The 26,747-nt window shown below is 38.3% G+C and overlaps 1 protein-coding gene across 4 annotated transcripts in view; it reads left to right on the forward strand.

The window, feature by feature from the left end:
* The window catches only part of HIPK3 (homeodomain interacting protein kinase 3), a 69,192-nt gene that overhangs the window by 28,403 nt on the left and 14,042 nt on the right, over positions 1-26,747 (forward strand). For all 4 annotated transcript variants that reach the window (XM_063160569.1, XM_063160568.1, XM_063160567.1 and 1 more), the window contains exons 3-8: positions 18,288-18,411; positions 21,393-21,512; positions 23,235-23,321; positions 24,186-24,370; positions 25,148-25,307; positions 25,713-25,836. In XM_063160569.1, coding sequence (XP_063016639.1) covers positions 18,288-18,411; positions 21,393-21,512; positions 23,235-23,321; positions 24,186-24,370; positions 25,148-25,307; positions 25,713-25,836 — 800 coding nt within the window. The remainder of the gene's footprint in view (positions 1-18,287; positions 18,412-21,392; positions 21,513-23,234; positions 23,322-24,185; positions 24,371-25,147; positions 25,308-25,712; positions 25,837-26,747) is intronic.

Genomic DNA, 26,747 nt, shown 5'->3' on the forward strand with positions numbered 1-26,747 from the left:
TTTTCATGAGAGAATAGTTACAGATAAATTTCTGAAATGTCTCTGTTTGTGCTGCACCTTTAACTTTGGTTGAGCTGTGAGAACAAGCAAGAGCCCTTTTTTTGAAAATAGACTGTGATCAGCTTGTTGGAGGTGACACTTCTGAAATGGGTACTGCAAGAAACTCCTGCAGTAAGAAATGGGATGTTTGCTGGGTGGGTGTAATCTAGTGGGGATTTTTGGAAAAGCTTGAGAGCTGACCTCTGAGCTTTTTTTGTCTGATTAATGTGTATAAAGTTTGCCTTTGTCCCAGTACCACTGAACCTTTGAGTACTTCAACCCAAATCTGACAGGAGATGAAAATCCCCAAGGTGCCAGAGGTACAAACAGCAGCTGCAGAGTAGAGAGAGGATTCAAAGTGACTCCTGCAGGGTGAAAAGGAAGAAGTTGGTGGTTGTCCTTGCTTTTTTGCAGTAGCTATTTGGCAAGTCACTGTGTGCATAGCTCTGGACTAACTCAATAACACGTGTGGTGCCTTTGTGTGCTATAGAAAACAAAACAGAGATTGAGGGTTGTTCATTGCTGTCTGGGGAGAGCAGTAGTGCAAATTTGAAGAAGCAGCAACAGAGAAGTGTAATTAAGTGCAGTGGTTGTTGATAGGTCTGTTTACATTTGTGTGGCATGACAGCAGATTCTCTTCTTCAGCAGAATGTGGCACAAGTGCGAGAGGCTTCCTGACTTCTGAAGTGGAAATAGTTTCCTGATGTTGACTAAGAGCCTGTGTTCTTAGTTCTCTCTCCAGCTCATTGCTCAACTCCTGCTTCTCATGGCACTGCCACTGCAAGAGGAACAAAAACTCTGCAGATAGAGCAGGGAACTTTATTTTAAAAAACAAAAAAATAAGAGAAAGCAGCCATAGCCCCATACATACAAACAAAAAAGCCCTCCACCCAGCAACCAAACCAACCAAACAAAAAGCCACAAACCCCCAAAAGCAAAAGACATCCCCACCCAAAAAATGTACTGGGGAATGGGAAGGGAGTGCATGCTCAGAGATAACTGTAGTGTATACACCTGTACTTCAAGGATTGCCTCCTCAGAGCAGTGTACTGCTGTATTTCATTTTTCTTCTCTTAGGCCCTTGGGTTGGGTTTTTAGCCATCCTGTGAAGAAACAAATACTTTATAACGTCTTGCTTGCTTTAACTAGTATGTAGTATCTTGTGCCAAACTTCTGTAGGTCTGAGCCTCTGAGTAAATAGATGAAAAATTAAAATTAGCCCAGATTGTTCTAAACTATGCTTCGATGCTTGACATCTGAAATATTGTAATGTGGGATTCCTCACATATTTCTCCTAAGCACTATCCTGCAACTGCAGCAGCTTGAGCAGGAAGGAAAAGTACTTTATGCCTGTAAATTAAATTCAGTGGGAGTCACATTGACCTTGTTGATAGAGCACAATTAGTTCTGTGCTTGGGGAATTCTTCCATCACTTGGAATGGTGTGGGTCTAGCAGGAGTGGAGGCCAGTCCTGTTGTGCCTGCTGTGAAACACCCAGGGCTCAGCATCTCCCAGCTGAGTCCCTGGGCACAGAATGCACCTGGAGAAGCTGTGCAGGAGCAGCTCCCTGCTGCTGCAGGTCGGCAGCACTGTGCCTGGCTAATCTGTGTAATTATTTAGAGTATTTAAGTATCTGCAGTTAAGCAGGCAGGCTTTGCTGCCTTAATAACATCTTACGCAATGGGACCCTTCCCACGCTCCTGGCGGCTCCAGGCTGGAATTTCAGCGTGCGCAGGGCTGGGAGTCACTGCAAAGCGACTGTGTGCAATTAACAATATTTTCTTTTGCAAGTCAAAATAGCTTTTTTTTCTCTCTAAAATCTCTTGTAAACAGTTATTCCATTTCTTTTTTTAACATTGAATGAGCTGTTACATTTTACTAGAGAGCTGGTAGCTGAAAGGGATTAATACCCTAGGTGTTAATTTATGATGTGGTTTAACACAGCCTTTTTATTTTTTGCCAAACTTAGCTTTTAATTTAAACTGGATGTTAAAGAAAATATTTTAATTTTTATGCTTTCCATTTATAATCAGACTAAGTTTCTTATTTGTTTTTCCTTTTTCATTAGCTATTGTCTTTTTTGCTTTATTGGACTCAGATGTGGCTTATCTAAGAAAAATGCAAAAAATTTGTTGTGCTTTGAAACCTGATTTGAATAATTTGCATAATTGACAACTTTATGCTTAGGGGTAATGTTTTTGATACATTTTAAAATAATAAAAATAAGTACTCAACACTCTTGTCTGTGATCAACAAATGTATCTCAAGTAGACCTAGGTATTAGTACAGTATGATTTCCCCTGTAAAGGGGGAATCTTCCTATGCTCAGTCTCATTATTTTTCCTGTATCAAACAACCCATTCTGTAAAAGATGGGATGAGGCAGAGGGCTGTCTCTAATAACTTAATGAAGAAGTGAAGAATGTAAACTCAAAGATGCAATTGGTGTCCAGCGTCTGTAGCACCTTAAAGGTAGATTTTGCTGCTTCTTTTCTCTTCCTTTTTTTTTTTTTTTTCTTTTTCCTTTTTTTCTTTTTTTTTTTTTTAAGTTAATGACATACTACACTTCTGGCCAGTCCAGTTCTGTTTTATGAAATAGGTTCTGTATTTGTTGTGTGAAAAGGTCCTGATGAGGAGCTGCTGTGTGGTGCAACAGGCAATTTTATTGCATGAGTGACCAGTGCTTTGAAGTGTGTTCAGTGGCTGCTGATGTTGCTGAGGCAGCCAAGAGCCCAGGGAAACAGGGAGAATGGTGTAGGAAGGATAGGTGACATTTTCCAAGCAGCATTTCCCTGTGTCTGTACAGTGTGTAGCATTTTTGCCAGTGCAGAATGGGGAAACTGGAACTTGCTTTCCCAGTCCTTTGTGCAGCCAGCACATCGGCCTGTCCATGTAACAAACATGTTTTCTTTGGATTGTGCTCCCTGTGTCCTTTAACCTTTTTGCTTATTCCCCTTTGGCCCTTCTGGGGGGTTTTGGGGCCCTCCATGAGGGAGGCCTGTGCTCTGTCTCCCACCCGGCATTATCAACATCAGGAAACACAGAGTGCTGTTGGGAGACGAGGAAGGAAGGAAGTTAGACTTCAAAATTCCCCAGTTTGGAACCAGTTAGGTTTTTTTATTGTTTTTGTTCCTGTTGCTAAGCCTAACAACTTTAGAATAAATTCCCTTGATGTGAAGTACAGTAGTAACAAATGATGACGCCACTTGCAGGGTTTTTTCTTTCAATTTCTTTCCGATTTCAGTTGGATGCTGCAAATGGAAATTAGATTTGAAAAAAATGAGGGTCCTGCTTGTATTGACATTGTTCTTGATGATTCCATGAAAGCAGAGAGGTCAGAAGTTCCTTTTCCTTGTTTACCTCTGTGATAGCATCCCACAGCAATGTGAGGGTGAGGGCTCTGCAGAGGGGAATGGAAAATGTGCCCCATTCTGTGCCAGTGGCATTACCCTGAATGCAACTTTGTGCAGGAAAGGTTATCTTGGAGAAGATCATTTGTCTTTCCTATCTCACATCTCTGTGTAAAACTTGTGTATTGTGTGTGCTAAGAAATGGGTGGAGAAGTGAGTGTACATATCTGCGGGTTGCTTTTGATAAGAAAAAAAAGGGTAAACATTTTCATGAGGAGTATTTGCTGAGAATGCAGAGCTGGATGTGCTTTCCCTTGAAAACATCTGAGAGTTGAGTTCCAGGCAGTAGTCAATTTTCACAGCATCAAAATTGAATCATCTTTAAACTAAAAAAAAAAAAAAATCACCAATATTGAAAATCAGATGTTAGGTTCTTGATTGGCTGCTAAACATATTTAGCCTTCCAACCTGTGACTGATGTATGGTCAAATTTCATTAGAACAGGTAATCCTGTGTCATGCATCTCTTGAATGTTCTTTGCAGCAGGTTTTTTTTAGAGCACTTTGGGAACAAATTCATGATGAGCTTGGTGTAATAGTTGCACACAGGATAAAGAAAATAGCTTATAGGTTTGTTCTGGAAATGATGACTTGACAGTAGCCTCTGGCAGTGGAATTTAGCTATCAATAGTGTGTTAATCCAGTTAAGTAGAGAGCCTTTCATAGGGAAATAAGAGTCATGTGTTCTAGCTAAATAATTACCTTTAAAGTAATCATGCAACTTGTAAACATTGCCTCGATATTTTTATGATTCCTTTTTTTGACACAGTTATGACACAGCAATACCTTCTTATTGAAGCAGTGGCACATGCAGAAGCTTTGGATGCTATTTATTTCAGAACATTCTTATCTAAAGCCGTGTTGATACGTGTAGGCACTGACTTCATCAGCTAGTTTTTGCCTGTTCCTGTTTATGTTTAGAAAATACCAAATGTATGACAATTGTAATGGAGCTTGTGTTTATACAACAGCTTTAAATGATAGCAAGCTTGCATTGAGACACACTGATGATTTGGAGTTTATGTAGCCTGCTTTACCTGGTTAGTGGGTGTTCCCAGGGGTCAGTTTTCACCCCAGAGATCCCCCGGATCCTCTTCCCTCTCTGGAGGTTTGGCGATGGAATCCCCTAGGAGGAAGAAGAGCCAGTTAAATGCATGATGAGTTCCTGCAGTTAACCCCTTGGGGAACTTTAATCTCTCAGTAGATTTTTAACATAGTTTTGTTTTCTGTGCTGAATAGTGAAACAAAAACCACTATGATTTCACTTGTCTCTCATTTCAGTGGGTATAACTGGCACCAGTGGGGCATAAGAAATACACAACACAGTGAGGTATGTGCTTATTCTCCAGAACAAAGCCTATTTTTGGTAGTCCTCTTCAATTTGGTAGGCTTGATTTTTTTATTTTTTTTCTTTTTCTGCTGCTGAAACTATAATCCCTGAAAATGGAACACTCTCTCCCCCTGACCTTGGCAGATGAAGTCTGATGATGCTAGTTAGGTTGGTTTGTTGACGTTCCTGGTTGTTTACCATGCTGCTTTGAGGTTGGAAAGTTTATGGAATCTAGTGAGTGGAAGCCTATCATCTGCCTGCTGTCATCCACAGTTTGTATGAACATAAAATGATATCAGGGATATGCATTTGAGTCTGTTTTTGTCAGGTTTAAAATCATAAAATTGATTTAGGAACACGCCTGGCATCTTTGAGAAAACTTCACACCTATAAATTTATAAATCTATAAATTTATAGATTTATAAATCAGTTGACCTGTTTACATCAGGTTTAACTGCTGCAGCTCCATGAATATGTTGTGTAGTTAGACTTCTAAATTGCAAAAATGATCACTTCTTACTCTATGGAGCTGTAACCACCTTGGAGAAAGCACTTAGTAATCATAATGCACTTTATTGCTACATGATAGTTAATAAGCCTTAAAGTGAATGCTGTAACATCCCATTGGCCATCCTTGGAGTACCTGAAAAGGCAGCAGAATGTGATGTTCTCTGTTTTGTAACAAGGCCATCTTGCCTGTTACTCCCAGGGACACTTTAGTTTGAGGTCACTGAGGTAAAGGCCTGTTTCCTTGCTACCTCACCAAAGCAGCTTTCTGTCTTTAGGTACTTACAGTACTCTTCAAGGCTTGATAAGGCAGTGACATACTTTTTGTCAAATCCAGAGATTTTCACCTTCAGATGAAAATTTATTTCAAAATGCGTCTTTGGGGATTTTTGTTTTGATGTCTGCTGGATTTTGTGTCTTTCTTGGTTGGTTATTTCTGTTTATGTTTGTAAAAGTCTGTAATCTTAAATCATAGCATAAGCTGATTTGCCCTAAGGCCATTTCCAGCGTCAGAGACAGAAAATGATAATAAGAATGAAGAGTTTGTCTAGTTCTGAAATGACTAATGAAAATACCTGCATTTATCATTATGCTCTAATGGACTCTTCCTCATAAGGTTATGTTACCAGGCTCTAATTCTCTTCTATTTTGATTTTGATGTAGATCTGATACTGTTCTTGTTTGCAGCTATTTATTCTCAAGGGGCTATTTCTGTAGAAGGCTTCAAGTATTCCAGCTTCTCAGCAATTGTCTGATAATGGATAATTTTGCTGCTCCTTTCCCAGCAGCATCATTAATGTATATGTTGTTTACAGAGCCATGACAATGCTGGTTGACAGCACCTCTTTCTGGGTAATTGCAAACAAGTTTGTAAGCCTGTCTTGGCAGTGGGATTACTGCCAAGGATTTATTTAGTGTATTGGCCTGCTTGTGGTGGTTTATGCTACCCTATTAATGAATAATATAAATTCTTATTCTTGTATAGTCAATACTGTTCACTGATGTCAATTTAAAAATTGCCATTTTGTGAGGAATTTGCCGTTTTCCATTCAGGAAAACTGATTATGGGGAAAATTATGTTACACAGAAGTCCCACTGAGCTGATGATTTCACCTAGAAACTTTGTGTCAGGGACCCAAAAGAACTATAGCACCTTGATGAATCTGGAAGAAAACCACCAAGATTTCCCTCACTAATTGAGGTGTGTGTGTAGGGACTGCTCAGCCTGCAGGCAGCAAAGTAGGACATTGCTGAAAAGGAGCTGGGGGTGGCTGCTTTTGGCAGGTGTTTGTTTCTTTCAATAAGACATTTTCCCCCCACCCCTCCCAATTTTAGCATATGCAGTTTACACTTATTTTTGTAGCTTGTCTTCTTCCTAAAAGTGAAAAGCACAATGTAAAACTGCCAGAAAATGAAATGAGCTTGACTCAAAAGGAGATATTAACTCTGTTAGCAACGGCACAGCAAGGCCAGTGCTAGGAGCTTTACTAAAAAGCAATGACATAATGCAGGGCTGGCCTTTGAAAGTTTGTCCTATCAATTTGTGGTGTGACAACATAACCTAAAAATAGTTCCTGGCACTAAGAAAAAGTTGTGCTTTGATTTGAGGATTTGTTTTTCCCCCCATGGAAACTTCATATATGCTGGAAACAAACCAATGTGGATCCAAGCAAATCACAGATACCTTTTTAGTAGAGATTTGTCAACTGGACTTCAGTTTTCACCTTTTCAAGGAGCAGGAGTTCCTGGTAAATACTCCCACTGTGCAGACTCTCATAATCTCATAGTGTTCAGGGTTTGGCTATCACATGCAAAACAATCCAACTTCACAATTATTTTATTTTTGCAATTTTTGTTAGTTGTTGATGCTTTGAATAAATTTTTAGTTGGCATTGTCTTGGTTTTATATTTTGGTACAAGTAATTTGAAAGCTGAACCCAAAATATCTCCCTGGCCTGGTATGGTACTTAAATGGATTGTGGGCTTTATGTAGTGTATATTTCTATTCTCTGTTGAGGACATATTTGAGATATTTGACATATTGATATTATATTAATGCATGTTTAATAGCTCAGATGAAATGACAAAGTTGTGTTCTTGAAATAACTATTGCTGTTATTTTTTAAAGTCCAGGAAATGTTTATTGCCCCTCACGCTTTTCAAGCAGAACCTTGTGGGGGCCTTGTGAAATTCTGTGTAATTTTTTCTTAGCACTCTGAGAAGAGCAGGCAGTGAAGATAACTTCCCTTTCATTTTCCTCTTGGAGACAAAAATTCTCCAGCCCAGCTCAGGGCACTGAGCAGTCCTTGTGCTTCAGCCCAATTTGAGCAGTAGCTCTTCCTAAATGAGGGGAAAGTTCCTTGTCTATTTGATTGTTGTTGCTTCTGTTATTGTCAACAAATGTGCCTTTTCCTAACATGAGTGTCTGGCTATATTGGGAACAGAATGAAGTTTTTAGCCATAACTAATGAGCTACTTGTAATTATTAGTGTCCTGGACCAGACTCAAAGGGTTCACTCAGATGAAAGGCTCCCATTATTATCCATTTATTATCTAGATCTCAGTTTTTTTTTTTTTTTTTTTTTAATTTCTTTAAACTGCATTACCTGTTTTTAACTTCCATTTGCTCACAGCAACATTTTAACATTCAGCATAATTAAAAAGAATTCTCAGTATAATCTGATTACCCTGATTTCTTCCTCCAATGTGGTGCTGAGGGTCTGGGGTTTAATATTAGATATCAGGCAAGAACTGCTTTAAAAATACCACATTTATGTAGTAAGAAGAAGAAATGGAAAAAAAATCCCTACCAAATGTTTTAATGTTTGGGTAGATGCATTTTTGAATGTCAATTTATTTCAAGAATCTTTGCAAAGCAGGGCTTGCAGAAATGCTGGGGCTTCTTGCTGTGGTCACATTCCTGTTGTAGCATGTTGGCAGGTCTGATGTGACATCAGTTCTGAATGTAATAGATACATAGTTAAGCAGTTTATTTTAGGATCCAAAACTCTTCTAAGAATAGACAGGCTCTCCTTTCAACGGGAAAGGACAAATAAACTAAAATGGAATAATAGGGAAGGAAAAATAGGAAGAAAAAGCAGAGAGAAAAAAGCATTTAGGAGAACAGTTAAAGAGGGTTTTTATTAGGGTTCAAGGCTGGGGTGAAACATTTGGAGGGACCATTGCAGCTGAATTCTTTCAGCAGGCTGTGGTGTAGTGGGATGGGCTGGAAGGCTGAACAGTCTAGCCTACCAAAATAGACTTGTGTAGTTTTCCTATTACCACTCCATAGGTTAAATTCATAGGGGGGGGGAGAAAAATAACCTTTAAATATTCTACAGTAATTTTTTAGCTCTGTCAGAACATTACCAGGTGTTTTTTTTGCCGTGCCCCAAAGCTGAGGTGCTGCTGTGTTTCCCCATGGATGTGTCAGTGGGATTGCTAAGCCATGGGTAAGGATGAGACTTGTTCTGGTGGTGTCATGTTTACACCACAGGCCTAATCATAGAAATTTGTATGGGAAAAACTCAGCAAGTCAGCCACGGAGTTCACTTGCCAGGGCATAAATAACTGCAGCATAATTCCAATTAAAATTAAGTGTTGCTGTGTACTGTGTGTTGGGTGTGTTTTTCTGCAGAGTTCTGTGGAAGTTAGAGATTCCCACAGGACATTGAGCCAGACATGTATGGGTATTAATACAACAGAACATTTAGTGACTAAAACATTTAAAAATATTTTTATTCACCAAAAGGTCTCTACTAGTGTAACCTTGAGAAGGCAGATTTAATTTCATGTGTGTTAATTCATCTGCCCCAATTGTTGCTCTGTAGGTATTCTGTAATAACTTTCTTTTTTCTTACTATTCTTTCTAATTTCTTGTGTTTCATTTTGCAGCTGGCATAGGTACTGTGTCCAGATAACATTTTATGTAGGGGACTATCAAAGGGAAATGGATTTTGATGTTCCATTTAGGTAGTGAACAGGACATGAACCTCCAATGTGAAGCTGTGGCATCAATACATGACATTTTGCAAGACACTACTGTTTAAATTGTATGTGCTTTGAATATTTGAATTCTAAGTGATCACATTTGCTGTTAATAGATATTTTTAAACAAATGCTAGCTTCTCCTACAAGTCTGTTGCTTGTCATTTAAAATTAAACAGTTTTAACAAGCCTACCATATCTGTTTATCCTGATGTCATGTTGTCAGTGTTGAATCCTAATTTGAGAGTGTTTTTATAATCTAGTGTCACTACATGAATTATCTGTAATGAAAACATAGATTTTTTTTTTGCTAAGATGAATTTTTTTTTTCTGTTAATTTTTGGTGAGCTTTCTAGAATTTAAGCAATGTAATTTGAAGTCAAAATTTATCAGTCTGAGTTGCAAAATTTCACCAGAACACAACTTTGCATCACCCAGATGGGCAAGTATCAGCAGTTTAAAAAACCCTTTTTACAATGGACAAGGATGTGGGCAGATTTTCTTACTCTGCAGCATTTGTGGGGTGTGTTCATCTCCAGTGCAGAATTGCTGTGCCACAGCTTTATGCTGGAAAATGATTTCAAATAGTTCAGTGCTTTCATGGCTTATTGAGCTCTTGGGCTGAGCTTGTTGCCCTGTGTTGGGGAGCAAATTCTCTTACAAGTTTTGCTGAAGAATCAAAGAAATCTTCCTTTGTGTTTTCAGGTTAGCTTTTCTTTGGTATTGGGGATATTTTTGTGTGAGTGATTTTGGGTTTTTTTTGGGGGGGGGGTGTTGGTTTTTTGTGTTTTATTTTGACTTTTTTGTTTGTTTTTTTTAATAGCTGCCTAAAATAAAGTAATATGTTATGATACACTTGATTTCTTGACATAAGAGCAACATCCTTGTGGGGGCTTTTTGTTTGTTTGTTTTGGGGGTTTTTTTGTTGGTTTTTTTGAGGTTTTTTGTTTGGGTTTTTTTTGTTTTTTTTTTTTTTTTTTTTAACATGAACTATGCCAGTAACAGATGCTCATGCTGATCAGTCATATTAGAAAATAATTCCTCTTTCCACTGCTAGGTTTTTTTACAGCAGGATCTGTCTGCTTGCTTCTTTAGCATCACCATACCTTTGTACCCTCAGCCCAGTTGTAGGGCTGTTGTCACCAAGGGCTAAAACACAAAAGGCCTGTGCAGAAAACTGATTTATAAGGCCTTGACACTCTTGACAAGGATGCTAAAAGCAGATACTGCTGTGCTTTTTACTCTTTTGTAGGAGCTCTCAACCTGTTCTTCAGCAGTGCAAGTCCATAGGGTTAGAAATTGTTATTCCCACAGAATCAACAATAACAAAATAAAGCAGGGAGGGAATTAAATTCTGACATGTCTGAGCTGTGAGGCCTTGAAACATCCCACGCTGTGCTCTTCTCTTGTCCTCCTCCAGAGCTGGAAATGTGTGTTTGATCCTCTCCTTGGGTTGAGGTCAGCCAGTGGCTGCCAGCAGCCCCACAGCCCCTTGTGCTTGCCTTGACTGCAATCTCTGCTCCAGACAAGCTCATTTCAAGTCTGGTTTTCTTCAGAAATAATGTGGGCAATTGAGCAGCTCATCTCAGGGCTTTGTTTTGTACAAAAGCTCTGTGTGAGAGTTTGGGTGTTCTCCTCTTGTGGGCAGAGGCAGTGTCTGTGTGACCATCTCACAGACATTGAGAAGGATAAAGCACTGTAGGGTGGTCCCACAGTTAGGAGTAAATCCTCCATCCACACAAACAGTATTGTCCAAATTCAGTTATTGGTAAGTAACCTCATGTGACACTTAAAATAAAGACACTTTGCTCTCCAAAATGTAAATGTATTAAATAGCAGGCTTTATTTGTCACTAAAGCATCTGAAGAGTTTATATCTACACCATTTTGTTCATTCTGTTGCTGCATCAGTATCTACTTTGCTTAATTTTCATGTAATTCAAAAACGGCTTAACCTATCAAGTGTATAAATAAATTACTCTGTAAGTCTTTTCAAGGACAATCAAAATCATGAAAAGGCAGAAGCATAAACATCTGGTTTTAATAAAACCAACTCCTCCTTTTACAAGAGATAGTGGATAATTAGAAAAGAGCCTGCTGAAATCACTTGTTTTATTCTCATCTGAATAAATCAAAGAGGAATAGCTAAATGATTATCTTCAGTATTTTTGGTACATGGTTTGAGAATGTAGATTAGCTTAAAATTTGTGCTTGCTCTTTCAAAACAAAATGTTTTTCACTATCAGGAAAAAGATCTAGAATAGTTTATGGGGTTTTTAATTATTTGAGGAAATCACCTAGGATTTAATTTTTTGTCTCATTTAATTTCTAGGTGATTTTTCTTTTCCCTGTTCAGTTATGAGCCGTAAGTTCTAAAGAATTTTTTTGCAGTGATTGCTTCTTTTTTAAAGTAGTCACATACATGGGTTGCTTTCTATAGAAGAGTTTTAAATCCCTCTCTAGGGCAGATCAGGGTTCAAAGTTAAACTGGCAGCTGCATGTCAGTCTTGTATGTTATATATCTATATCTAAATATATATATATCTCACTGGGAGGCTCTGAAGGGAATTAGGCTTTTCTAGCTGTTGAGAATGCATAGTCCCATGAAAATGTTTTATGAGGCAAAAATGAGGTTTTTCTGTAGAAAAGCTCATCCTGTGGCTGTAGGATTTTACAGGAGGTACAGAAACCGATTTGCCTTTGTCTTCACTACCACTTCCCATGCACCAAACTTCTTCAGAGGAGGAGTGAGACTAGGAATGAGGGGGTAACTTCCCATATCAGCTTGAACATAATTATTCTCACTCTATTTTAAGGTACAGGCCTTGAATTGCAGAGAGTGGTGGAATTGAGTCTTTGCTGCTACCTCAAAGACAAAGATACCCCTATCCAGCTTAGCTAACATTTCCTGAGTCTGAGCACTTACATTTTTGATTTCCAAGTCCTCTTACATTCTTAGAATTTTAAAAAAATGCCCCCATCAGAGTATGCTACTTATGTAATTCCTAATGCCTAATCATGGAAGAGTTGAAAGATTATAGATGTATATTCACGCTCCTACGAAAGCCAGGAGTGTGAATGTAAATCTATAATTCAGTTTTTGATTTTTGATTTGCAGCAGTTTTCCTTCCAAAGAATGGGGAGGAAGGCTCGTTGCCTGGCATGGTGTATCATACATGCATTTCTAAGATCAAATATATGTCAGCACATGACACTGCCAATCTGCCTCTGACATCTCAGTGCACTTAAAAGCAAGAGACAATAAATTCAACCATAAAAGTGTTCTTGGGAAGTGCAGTTGAGTGGGTTTAAATGTGTAACACAACTACTTTAAAGACACCTGTAAATAATGTTGATATAATTCTTATTTTAACAAAATGACATTGCAAGTAACAATTATTCTGACCCTGAGGAAGATTGTCAAGACTGGAAGGTTGTACAGAAGCTTGTAGTTTCTGTCAAGGGATTTGCTTGGTTAACTCATATATTTGTGCAAGAATAGTGATTTTAACATGTAGGAAATGCATGTTCTCGGATCAGCAGTCTATGTATCCTAGTCTTTTGTTGCTGCAGAAAATTTTCTGTAGCATGAGGTTGCACTTCAGTGTCTTCTGATGCAATTTTCTTACAGCTCTACACAGTTGATGGCTGTTCTTGTTCTACATGGATTCAACCCTTACTTGTGGATATTTCCCTGTCTATCCATTCTTAAATACTCCTAATATTTTTATCTCAACAGTGACCTGTGATTTCGAGAGTAATTGCAATTCTGGCTTTAAAAATCCACTTTTATGTTTACATCAGCCTTTAGCTCAAAGTGGGTGGGGGATTCCTTGGTCTTCTAGAGTGTGGCAGGGGCATTAGAAACACCTGTCTGCTTCTCTTCCCTTATTTATGATATAATTTGAATAATGTTACTGATCATTCATTCTTCCTTGAAGCTTTATAGTTCTAACCAGGGTTTCTTCTTGTACCCAAATCTCTTCAAGTCTTTAATTTGTATTGTTCTTTTCTGCGTCTTTTCTATTTGATGTATCCTTTTTCAGATGGGGTGACCAAAACTGAACCCAGAATTCAAAACTGAACACACACTATTCAAGGTGAGGGAATATCACTAGTTTTATATAAGGCATAATATTTTTTATATGTCCTTGTCCTTTAAAAATAAATACTGATATCCTGATTATTTTTGCTCCCAATTGTAAAATATTTTTCTTGAGTAATCTGTAAAGTTGTCTAGACTTTTCATTGAAAAGTTGGTTAATTTATAACATAATTTCTTCTGGGTAATTAATTAATGAATATGGTACATTAATTTTCACTGTGGTTTACTATACACCATGTATACTCTACTTCCTGTTTTTGTGTTGATGTAATTGCATATTTGAAATGCCTTCTGAAGACCATCATGAATCCACTACAGAGCCAACTGATCTTTGTATCCTTCATCATTTCCAGGTTTTGTCATTACATGGTTCCTTCCCATTTCATCCTTCAGATTACTGAGCTGTACTTGCCTGGAAGTTTTTTCTGGGTGTTTTCTGCCACCTTGATTTTGATCCCTCCAGCCGAGAGTCTTTCCTGTGTTCTTGCAGATCTTGAAGAAAGGTTTGCATTCCTTCGCGCACGTGGCGAACACTGCTAGGTGAAGGGAGTGAATTGTACATGAGAACTCATCAGGATGCCCACTGCCATCTCTCATTAACTCACTCACTGCATCTGCTCCTTCTCCTAGGCTTCCTTTCTTTAGGAGAAGAGTTGTGCATCTCACAAGCCATGTGTGGTTATTCCTTTCAGGAGGGATGTGCTTGCATTGTGCTCATGATGGCACCAGGGGCAAAGACTGGTTTTACTCGGGCTGCTAATCTGGTTTGACTTTAACTCTTGCAAACTGGATTCATTTACATGAGTGGTCTATATCAGGGCTTTAAACAGGTCATTAATAAAAAAAATTAATTTTAAGCATCCCACCCTTTTGATGGCTTCCTTGCATTAGTATTTCTATCATTGTTGTTGTGACCAGAGTTGGTAATTAATAGGCATTGTCAGCACAGTAGTAAATAGAGATAGTAGAGTTTGGTAGTAAAGTTTCAGGGGAGGAAGGCTATTTCCAAACGGCCCACTCTGGAGAGCAGCAGGTAAACAAGGCAGTGCTGTGATCAACAGTTGATACATTGACCCTCCCACGCTGCCAAAGAAATAGAAATAAAAATTGCTCAATCTATAGTCTCACTTCCTTGATCTCTGAGGGGGTATGTGTAGTGTGACTGTGTTGTAGAATCTTCAGTGGGAACATATTTGAGAAATTATTCCTGCATTCAACTGAATTTTTCCTGAAAGTGAAAAAGGGAAGCTGCTGTTCTCATTGTCTTGTGCTGTTCTTCAGTTGTTACTTTGTACAACTGTTGGGTTTTAGCTTTTTCGTGTAACTTCTGTTCTAAATTGGATTTCTAACCAGCCATTCATAGGTGATGATCATCTGAAATGGTTTGACTTCTTACAGATTTTTTTATTACTTATTTTTGTAGTATGGGTAATTCTTGCTCTTCATTCTTTGTTCCCTGAGTGTAAGGGTTGGAAGAAATTTTCTGTTACTATGCTGCAGTTTTGATTTTTTTCAGCAAGTTTGTGCTTGGGGTTTGTTTTTATTTTTAAAATTTTTTTTAATCCTCCATCAAGGAACAATCTCATTTTTCTTCAAATTTGTTAATTTTGTTGCTTTATTCCAAGCTGGCTAACATGCTGAAGCTAAATTATTTTATGAAATATTCTGGTCTTTGACCAAGTTAATGGAACCAATTGTGTGATTTCTTTTCTCACAAGCTTATAAAAAGTTATAGGATAGTATATGTGTTTATGATCTTTGATGTAATAAATAGAAATGTGGCTATCCAAACAAGCAGCTGAAACAGGTATTCATTTGCCTTTCATCTTTTTAGATCTTTCTAATTGTAAAGTCTAAGCTGTGCTGTTTTATGATAATGTTTTAAATTAATGTTTAATTAACACTGGCAAGAAGGAAATAAGTGCTTTCTCTCTAAAATCTTGCTTTTAGTTTAAGTGCATTTCAGTAAGATTCAGTGTCCTTAAGAAGTTTAGAAAATTCTGGTGTTCTCCTTGATGTCTTGGGATGGGATAACAGATGCTGTTTGCTCAGGTGGAGACTGTGGTGTCTTCTGGTGCACTGAATATCTTGTGATCTGCAGTAAAAATCCAAGCGGAGTGTGTGTGTTTTTTTTGAGCATGTGGTGCTGTTTTGAGAGAGAGAAATACTTAGTTACACTGTTTTTTGAGTAATGTGATGGTAAAGGGGCTGTTGGGACATCTGCAGTTCCTACCCCTCTCCTGTCTATGCTTGTAGTTAGGAAAGGGAGTATCTTCCTTTTGAGGTGCATGGTGAAATATTCCTTATAGGAGAAAACAGCTGTGGGTTGTCTTAAAAACAAAAATTGAAGAATAATTCTCACTGGTTTAACACTTTTCTCTCCAGCTCTCCAGACAGATTTTTAACAGGAACTTTAAAGAAGGAGAAACAGAAGCAGGTGTTTTTGAGCATGACATTACCAAACTTTCGTTTAACAAAAATATTTGAGCTGGTTAAGATCACTCCAAACATAATCAAACTCAGTTACAGTTTTGCTGCAACTTAATTTGCTGTGAGAAAGTTGCTCCATTTTAAGGACTAGCATGGTAGGTGCCTGAAAGAGCAGCAGCTCTTCATCTTCCTCTATTCAAGCTGGCCTGAAAGTATTTTTTTGTGGAAGGGTGCAGGTAGCTGTGCTCAGGAGCACATTGATTTCCTCTTCTTTCTGGATGGCAGGTCTGGTGTTGGCAAGCGAGGAGCGCTTCTCCTCTCATGAAATACCTCCCTTTTCCTTTGAAGTACTTACTACTGCTTTTCTTTGTGGAAAAACTACCAGATTACTGCATTTTGGAACACAGCAAGTATTCTGTCTTTTTTTTTTTTTTTTTTTTGGCATTGTATCTCCCCTCATCCTTCTCTCCTTTGGGATCCTGTCTCTCCACAGGGACAGCCAGACCGACGGACTGCGGCTATTTTTGCGCAGCACACATATTAACCATTGAGTAAACCTAAGAGGTTTTACAGAGCTTATTTTAGCAGAAGCATTTGTTAAAGCCCCTGTATCCATAGGCTGTGTGTATATTCATTAACTATTCAGGCTGTAACACAATACAACAAAAGGAAGTGTATTTTAACAGAGATCTGTAACAACCATAGGCAGCCTGGCACCCAGCCAGGGGGAAAGGCAGACGCTTCTCGCTGCTATTTCTGTCTTGTGGCATCCAGAGATGTTGAATTGATTTCTTGGATAATGAAACTAGCTAAGACTTACTGCAGTGTCAGGATCCTGCATTGCAAAAATACATATGTTTGATCCCCAGGAGTTTATTGTAGTCAAATCTTTGGGGGCAGTGGAAAACTGAGCCTCTCCAGTTTCACTGCCAGCATGACAAGATTTAGCCTTCATAGAATCACATCCAAAATGGCTTGTGGCAAGGATGGGGAGAACTGAAGTGCCAGCATGAATGGAAAGTATGTAATTATTTAACAGAATATCCTGTTCTATAGATTTTCTCATCCAAAGAGTGTGGCAGAAGCCTGAATGGCTTCACTGGTCAGAGATGGGGCAGAGCATTGGGAGTCCTTTCCCTGGTGGTGAACATTCATCCTTGGAGCTTGAAATATGTCTGTGTACAGCTTCTACCAACTAGCCCTTGTGAAAGGGGATGGAGATGCTTCAGCTCTTGGTCTGCTCTACAGCTACAAGATAGCTTCTCTGTCCCAGTGTAGCATAAAAATAGGAATTTGTTCCCAATCCAGTACATGACATTAAATTAAAGAATATTTTGATAAGGATAAATGTCAGAGGAGAATGAGATATGTAGGTATCTACTATGATCAGTGTGTTTCGTGTGTGGAATGTCAGTAGATTGTGTCAGGATGTGCTGAAGCATAGGATTGGTGAGCTTTTCCCCAGGTGAGAAATCCCACATTTCCTGCTCAGTTGGATGCTCCCGTTCTGCCCAGCTGCATTGAATTACCCTCTTGGTTTTAACCACCTTCCTGCTCTCCTGTGGCATGCTGAGCAAACAACAAGCTTGTCTGCTTTAAAAGTGGATCCCTTCCTAGTGTGATGCTTGAAATAATATTTTACATCTCCAGGCGTCTTTCCATGTTAGAATGCAGATATAAATTCATTCTTTTTCCTTTTGTTAGTAGCTTGAATGAGCTGGGAGGGAAGGTTTTAAAAGGACAAATACAATGAAAATGGATATTTGTGAAATACTTGAGTTCCATTCCACGTGAACAGAGATGTTAAAAGCCCCTTTAGCAGCTGTGTCAATACCAATTTTTCTGGTTCTTGAGTGGAGACATAAATTCAGATGGTGTTGGTTAAATAATTCACATTTGTTTTAGGTGAAAAATAACACCTGCTCTGTTTAGCAAATGCAGTGCTTTCATTTAAGTGATTTAAAAATTGATCACATTCAATTTGAGTACATTAAGGGATTTGCAGTTAGATAATTAAATTGATATTTTAAATAGCTTTAACTGTACTGTACAGTTGAGAAGTGTGCAAGTGGATTTTCAGATAAAACTTCTAGTTGGGTTTTTTTTTTGAGATGAAAGACTGATGTGTTTGGAATATAGTTACAGACATATGACATTGAGTGGACAACTCATTTGAGACATACTGGAGGAAAGGAAAAAGTTCTGAATCAGGATATTCTGTTTTCTAGGCATATCAGTTATTTTCATGTATATAGCAAACTGGTACTTGTAGGAAAAAAATCCCAGAGCTGCAAAATACTAGCACAGGTTACTTAGATAAATAAAAATGCAATTTCTGATGCTGTGATTTTACTGAAATAATTATCAAGAAACAGATTTGTTTTTCGTTTTTTGGGTGGTTTTTTTGTTTGTCATGTTGGATTGTTGAATGAATTGTTTCTTCCCTAAGGAGAAAGCCTCAGTAACCATGTTTGATTTGCAGAGCACCAGAGATCATACTGGGATTGCCGTTTTGTGAAGCCATAGACATGTGGTCGTTAGGGTGTGTGATTGCAGAGCTCTTTCTTGGATGGCCACTGTACCCAGGAGCACTGGAATATGACCAGGTAGTAGAATAAATTTCACAAGCATATGTGCACTTTCTGCAGCTTAAGACTTTCAGGTCATTAAATACAGAATTTTAAATGCTAATAATGTCCCCTATTATGTAGCATTTCTTCAAGTCTGTTCAATGCTTTTAACGTAGCCTTATTGATTGTCCTAGAAACATAAATCCTGATTCTGACCCAGACTTGTGCTTTTTTTTTTTTTAATTAAGTTTCCATTTGTCCTCTCCCCTCCATCTTATGAAATAGATGATGATGGGAAGCAAAGTTTGCTGCTACCATCACTGCATTATAATCTCTCTTTCATTTGCCATGAACAGGGTTGACTCTGGAATGTCTATTCAGATGTCAGGATTAATTGTGCTATGAATACTTTCTGATGCTTTCTGGAAATCCAACAAAGCTCAAGGATTTGAGAGCCTGTACTTCACGAGGAACAAGAATGAACTGTCACAATCATACTGTAGCTAGGCAGGGGTAAAGCTTGGAGCTCTTAAAGCTCTGCCCTTGCTTTGTTGGAGTTTTCAGTGCTGACACCATGAGCATTAGTGAGCAAACTTCATAAAACTCCATGTTGTTTCTCATGAAAGATGTAGAACATTTTTATTTTAAACACTTAGAAAATAATGTGGAATTTGGGAGGAATGCAATCAGCATCCTGAGCATGCCCACCTGGTTTTGAACTTTGCAAGTGAAGCAATCTCTGGAAAACCCCAGAAGGAGCAGCACTGGCTTCTTGCTAAGTTCTGGTCTTGGATTCAGCATTTAGTTCAGAGCATGTTATTTAGGTTATTCAAGTCCTGCTCATGAAGTGGGCTTTTGGCTTCCTGCACTGACAGATCAGACCTACTTTTCTGAAAATCTGTTTGTTAGAACCATTTTCAGGGGATATATTAATTTTGTGTTGATGTTGGTAATGTTTCTATTTCAGTTTCCTTCATTTACACGAAATTCAGCATTTCACATGGGGAAGTGAGCTATGAATGGAATGTGGGTTGATGCTTTGATGCATTTAGAAGACCTTTTTGTAGACTATTGCTGTTAAAATGGAAAATAAAAGAGGAAACATCTAACAACCCATATAACTCACTGTTCTTTAAGGATCAAGTGAAGGCATTTTGTTTTTTGGAAAGAATCTATAACGCTCTCTCAAAAATTTCCATAAACACAGCAAGTTTATTTACCTCTTACATATCATTCAAGTTTGCTGGAGGCCTCATTTAGCAACTTGCCTGATCCTCATGTTGGAGAAGTTGTGGTGGAAGAGGGGCTGCAATCTCCTCTGCACCATCAGGAATTGCCTTGTTGTAACTGTGCTCCCTGCAAAACTCGCTTGCAGAAAATGGATTCAGGGTTTTCCTCAGTATCCATGAGTACAGCAGGAGCAGGAGATGGCTTCCAAGGGAATTCCTGTCCTGCTACGTGGTGTGTGTCACTGAGCAAACAAACAGGCTTTGTGCTGCATTTCCCCCTGTCCCCCTGGTGTGTGGCAGCCAACACACTGGCCCTTGAAAGGGAGCTCTTGGTTCTTCCATTCATTTGTGGTTAGAAGCAGTAACAGCTGTGTTTCTCAGAGGAAAACAGCCCTGGCTTCTGAGCTTTAATGCTCATTAGAAACAGGCACAGGCCCTTAACTGCTGAATTTTTGAATTAATGCACTGGCTTTCCCCCTTTACTTTTTAAGACTGTGTTTTCTGAGGACATTATAAATGGTCTAGAAACATCTCTGGTCAAATGTTACTCCTTATCCCCTGAGGCTGGGAATTATGGAGGATAGTAAACCCCAGAAGCTGTGTTTAGTTCCTCCCCACTTGGGTCTGTCACTTTTCAGCAGAAGCCTCTCATGCTCCTTTTACTCTTTACTGCCCATCAGTTTTTCTCCTCTCTGGTGCTCCCATCTCTCAAGTCCTCTCTCTTCCATTGACTTTATCTTCTCATCTCTCAGTTTCTGATTTGGTGTGTTTGGCCACTCTCTCCTTTTGATTTTTTCCCCTTTCTTCTCTCTTGTTCCCTGACTGCTGCTCTTTTTCCAGGGGCTGGCTCACCCCAGCAGCCCCTCTGTGCTGTGGGACCCTGCCCTTCAGAAATTCAGTATCCTCTCCATCCTGACCTGCAGCAAGCTTGGTTTTCAGTTATTGCCAATTTATACTTCCAATTCCAAGGTGGTTTTTTAATTTTGGAAGCAATGCTGCCTCTGGGATAACTCCCCCCTTGTAGAGTGAGTTACATGCCCAGTAGTTAAAACACATCATGTTTCAACAGATTTCTGTTGAAGCCTTGAAACTTAACTTTTCTAGGCAATCATATGATTACCAGCTATGATAGGTTATGCAAAATGCATAGTAAATAATCTAAAATAAATGCATTTTGATCATTTCAGAGCAAGGTTTTTTCAGGCATAAAGCCAGTCCATTCAGTAGCAGATTTTCTTGGACAACAACACTATCTCTTGCTGCCTGGAGCTTGTACAGACACTCCCTTTCCACATGGAATGCTTCCTTGAAATGCAGGTGTGTCAGATGTGTAAAAGATTGATACACTGGAAACAGTAAATGGGAAGGATTTTTATCTAGTTACAAAATGAGAACAGGCCAAAAAAAAATCATGGAAATTCTGTAAGCAAACAAAATACTCCTACTGATTTTCCTGTTTAGAATGAAAAAAACACATTTAGGATTTGAGTGGGTTGAGGAGGTAATGGCAGCCACTCTCCCCAGCTCCTTGTACTGTCAACCAACCCAAAAAGCTTGCTTATATAGGTCACCTGTGAGGTTTGTTTGTGTGTGGCTTTCTCTAGAGATGGAGAGAGCAGTGCCAAGTGCTCAGGGTTAGGCTTCTCCCCTCTGTAAGATGTACCCATGGATCTCTGAGCATGGTTAATTTTGTCATTTCTCAAATGAAATTACAAGTTTTTAACTGTGTGGGGATCACGTTTTGAAAACAAGAGGTAAATGCTTTTCCCTGTTCTGTTTTTTCCTCAGATTCGTTATATTTCACAGACTCAAGGTTTGCCAGGAGAGCAGTTGTTAAGCATGGGAACGAAAACTGCAAGATTTTTCTGTAGAGAAACAGATGCACCATATTCTAGTTGGAGATTAAAGGTAAACAGTGTAATGTAGTAAAAAAGAGCACCATATTCTGTGAGCAGACAAAGGAGAGAAGCCAAGATTCACTACAAGACCATTCTGTCCCTGGTGCATCTCCTGTGGTTTTTAGCAGCTTCTGCTCTTTATCCCTTCCATTTTTTCTGTCCCCCAGGGTGCAGCTGCCAGGCTGTGCTGTGGCCAGGTGGGGAATTCAGATTAAGCCTTGTATCTCCAGAGGTGCTCAATGAATGTGTTTGGTTTGTTTTCTTCCCTTTTTTGCTCTGTTCCTGCTTTTCACTTCATGTAAGGAATTTGTCTCTGAGGCCCACACTGCTCTGACAACAGTTGTCCAGAACCGGCTTCAGGATCAGAAGTTCCTAACAGGAAAAGGGAGATTAAGAAATAACATGGCTGTGTATACAGCTCATTTCTTTGAGATCTCCTGCTAAACCAGCCTTTGTTGGCTGAAAGCTGCAATACAATGGGTGCAGACGAAGTTAAAACAAAATGTACTTTTGTGTTCTGCACACCTTGCTTCTCTCTAAGCAACATTATTGCCATGAGCAGTGCCTTTGCTTCCCACACAAATAATTTACTTTTTTTAAAAATTGTGTTTCTCCATGGCCCAGCTTCGCTGGGTTTACAAAGGGCTTGGGCAGCACTTGGGGCTGACAGGGATCTCTGCAGTAACAAACAGCTGCCAGCTCCCATTGCATAAGATCCCCCCAGCAAGTTGGTAAATCCCCAGCAGCTCTGGGGTTATGTAACATTTCTGCAATTACACCCACACCTGGTTAATCCCTCCCTCTGCTTGCTCAAGCACTTGGGCTTTAGGTGACACTTTACATCTGCCTTCTCCATGTCAGAGCAAGTTCTTGGTGCAAAAAACCCTCCTCACTTCCAGGAGCTCCTTGTTACCTTGAAGAGGTTAATTAGGGGTTTTGATATGGGCAGTTGCTCATTACTTGCAGTTTTTGTCAAAGTTCATTTTGGAAGCTTTTCTGTATTCTGTGTGTTAAAAGCTTTTTCCCCGAAGTCCCACCTTGCCTCTTGCAGCACCTACTGTCTGTGTTGAGGAAGGAAAATTGTAACAGAAGGTACTATACCAACTCGCAAACCATTCATTCTCTAGTGTGTTTTTGTTTCATACTGAAGTATTTAAAATATTTACACCATTTGATGTGTATGTGGAGGAATAAATATTATAATAAAAATATAAAAATAAATATAACAATATCATTAATAATATAATAATAAAAATAGGAATAAACATAATAATAAAAAAAAGAAAAGAGGAAACCAAGAAGTTGAACAGATACTGCCTGGTTTTTGGTTTATTTCTTTCACAGTGATGTGATATTGCTGCTGCTTGAGGTTTAAGGTCTGAGTTTGAGAAAATTGGTAAAATGCAATAACAGAAAAGCTGTGATACATAAAAATACAGGAGTTTCATTAAACTGCTCTATGCTAGGCTTTCAGTACTTCCTGTGTGATTCATAAGCTATCTGTTGTAATCCAGTACTGTGATTTGTCAGATGTAAAATGTTCTAGTTACTGTCTTTTGATTTAGAGAATGGAAGTAGTCTGTAAAGCAACATAAAAATATATAACTGATATACTAATAATTTGGGAAAAAATAGTGGTTTTTAAGTCAATAAGTACATAAAGTCACTTTGTAGTTATAGGTGACCTTTTTTGACAGATTCTAAACTAAGCTTTCCTTTTCTTTTTGTTGAGACATTGGAAGAACACGAGGCAGAAACAGGTATGAAGTCTAAAGAGGCCAGAAAGTATATTTTCAACAGTTTGGATGATATAGTGCACGTGAGTATTAAAGCCTCCTTCCTCTGCAGAAGGAATGTGTGGGGATGACTGGTGATTTGAAAACATTGTACTGGTTTGGAAATAAATGCCTTTTAGAATATTGTTTATTGTGCCACAGTCATATTCACTCTTCTCTGCTGCTCTGAGGAAAATGTCTGGCTCTTTCAGCCCTTTGAGTTTTAGTAAAGATCTTCCTTTTCCATTGCTTGTGTTAAACAGTGGAACTTGTCACTTGTCCTTGTGGTGGGGGAACCCTTGAATTTTGTGTAAATTGTATACTTTCTCTTCTACCTTATCTGCGGCTGTGGCAAAGAATAAACAAAGAATGCATATGGAACCTACTTTGTTTATTGTTTGATTTCTAGTATAATTCTGTTAACAATAGAATTCTAAGTGTAGTTTCCTAAATTATGTTTTTAAAACCTGTTTCCTCGCTTTTCTTTAGCTTTATACCTCTCTAGTCAATAAGAAAAAGCAGTTTTTTGTTGTCTTTTACATCCTGAAAAAAGGATCAGATCTTGTTGCAAGGTTGACATTAATATGTGCTTTAAATTGTTTTTTGAAGATCAACTCTGTAGTTCAAGTTAGACCATAAAAAGATCTTTATTCCAAATCTTACATCTTAAATTGCAAGTCCCAGACTGGAATAAAGCCTTCAGCAGTTTTTAACTGGGGAGGTTGCAAGGGGGGAGTAGTGTGCATGCTTAAAAAAAGGCACCAAGCCAGCTGTTTTGGGTTAAGACAAATCCACCATACCCCATGTGATAAAAATGCTGACTATCAGTATTTTATAGCAGAAAACAGTACCAGGAAGAGTTAAATTAATATGCACATCTTCTGTCTGACTGTTTTGTTCTGTGCCAGGTGAACATGGTGATGGATTTGGAAGGAAGTGACCTGTTGGCAGAGAAGGCAGATAGGAGGGAATTTGTCAGTCTGTTGAAGAAAATGTTGCTTATCGATGCTGATTTAAGAATCACTCCAGCTGAGACCCTGAACCATTCTTTTGTTACCATGAAGCACCTCCTTGATTTTCCTCATAGCAACCAGTATGTAACATAGAAATCTCTGTTGTTGCAATTCATTTGTATAAAAATGTTTCTTCTGCTATCAGAGAGAAAAAGAAATCTTTCATCATTATTGCAGTGTCTTAGAAAATTCTTTCAAGTGCTTGCAGTATTAGATACATCTGTTGGGTCAAGGAAACTGCTTGAATTACTATGTTTTTCTCTGAAAGTAACAGTTAGGGCAATAGATTCCTAAGTTGGTTTTATGTATGATTGTTAAAATTCCAGCACTGCAGAAATTTGAGTGTGATTTTTGGAAGTATGAGGAGCCCTAATTGCTATCAGTCATTGAGGGCTAGGGTGGGCATTTCCTCTTGAAGTTAACATCTCAAATACTTCCTTTCATGTATTGATTAATGTGGAATATATTGAAACTTTTCTTGCAGTTCTGGAGTTGTATATTTCACTGTGGATTTCCTAAAGTTGCAAGCATTTCACTGAAAGAGCAAGCTTTTCCCATCTATTTAATTTCCTATCTTTCCTGTTTGTAAACAGCTGTTAGAAAATGGTGTAAACAGCTGTTAGATGGAAAGAGAAAGAAACAGCAGAATTTTTCTTGAATTTAAAATATGCATAAGAGAGGCTTGATGTGACCATAGTAACAACAGTGTTTCTGTTTTTCTACCTGTGTGGATGGTTCTGTGAAACTGAGAAATGGAGGGTTTGAACTAATTTTTTTCCCCTTATTTTGAGGAATTGTTTTTTACCTTCAACAGCATGAAATGATGATTAAAGCAACTTATTTTCTGGTTCTGACAGAGTGAAGTCCTCCTTTCATATCATGGATATTTGCAAATGCCGATCAAACCTGTATGACTTAAGCAATTGCAATAAAACATCACTCATGAGATCAGTTGCCTCAGGCAGTGCAGCCAACCTGACTGCAAGCTTTTCCAAAATTGGTCCAGTGAGAAGTCAGGTAAAATCAATGGTTCATGTTTTTCTTGGTTTGGTTTTGTTTTACTTTGTTTTGTTTTTATTGTCAGTTCAATTAATGTAGTTTTTCTAATCAATTTAATAATTGAAAAAATTACATCTGTTAGGTGGTAAAATCTTCTGTCTTTTACTCTGTTTTTCCCCTAATGTTTTCTTAGACAAAAAATTTAGAATATGTTCCAAATTAACTTACAAGCTGGGGTTGCCAGTGCTGTATTCTGGTGCCCTCCAGTGGCCCAGTGTGATGTCTTCCTGTGAAATGGATTAGAATCGTTCATTTTTATAAGTTTGTTTTAGTTATTTACTGTATAGAGTGGTGGGACAAGTGTGTGAGAGATGTAGTTTCACAGTTCTAATAAACTTGCCTGTGTTGAATCTGTTCCCATAGGCATTAACTGCATCTGCCCACTCAGTTCTGCACCAAGGGATTCCACTGCAGGCAGGAACTGCTCAGTTTGGTTGCAGTGATGTTTTCCAGCAAGCATTGATTATATGTCCTCCAGCTATTCAAGGTATATTTATCTGCAATTGTCCCTAAAATATGAGTATTACTGCTTGGCTGTTAGCAATATTTGACTTTTCTGTTATATCCACTTAAGGTTTATATTTAAACCAACTTAATTATGCCATTAAAAATTGGCGTGTGAGGCAGATGCAGATTCATTGCATCTGTCTGAAAGAAGCATCAAATCAGCACCTGCAGAAAATTATTTAAGCAATCCAGAGCCCATCTTCCTATACTACACACACAGAGAGATAAATTTATGTCTTGGGTACAATAGGAGAAAAAAGTGTGAAAGGAGAAGCAATAAGGAGGGTGTTCTGAAGTAAAATTGGAGAGGAAACAGGAAAGATGGAGTGAGTATCAATGTATTATCCTAGTAATAGTCATTTATGGAAATAGGAAGGCAGTTTATATTGTTTGCTTATTAACTTAACTTGATTATAGTCTTTGTTCCAAAGGTGTAATTTATTTATCTTGATGATGTTCAGCTTTGTGTTGAGATAGGTCTTAAAGTTATGGAATTTATAGGGAGTAGGGTTTTTTTTAAGAAGGACCTTACTTTTCCCTCTGCATTTTAAAGCTTTGGAAATCACTCTAGATACATTCTGAAATGAAACAAACCAGAAATATTCTACCTAAACTTAAAGCCCAGGAAGTCTTAATCTCTATAGATAAAGACAGGTGCAGCAGACTTTATCAATAATATTTTTTGTAGCAGCTGCATTTACCTTGGGTTCCAGAAACTTGAGAAAGGTCTGACTATTTACAGGCTGCTTCACACAGATTTCCTTCTGAGCAGTTAATTGTTTAAATTGTTTATGTTCTTTACACAATGACATACTCCATAATAAAAATACCCCACTATTGTTTTCATTATTCCCAGATGAATAAAGTGATTTATAGAAAAAAAAAAAACAA

The sequence above is a fragment of the Melospiza melodia genome, chromosome 6 (assembly GCF_035770615.1).
Source record: "Melospiza melodia melodia isolate bMelMel2 chromosome 6, bMelMel2.pri, whole genome shotgun sequence".
NCBI classification, from domain to species: domain Eukaryota; kingdom Metazoa; phylum Chordata; class Aves; order Passeriformes; family Passerellidae; genus Melospiza; species Melospiza melodia.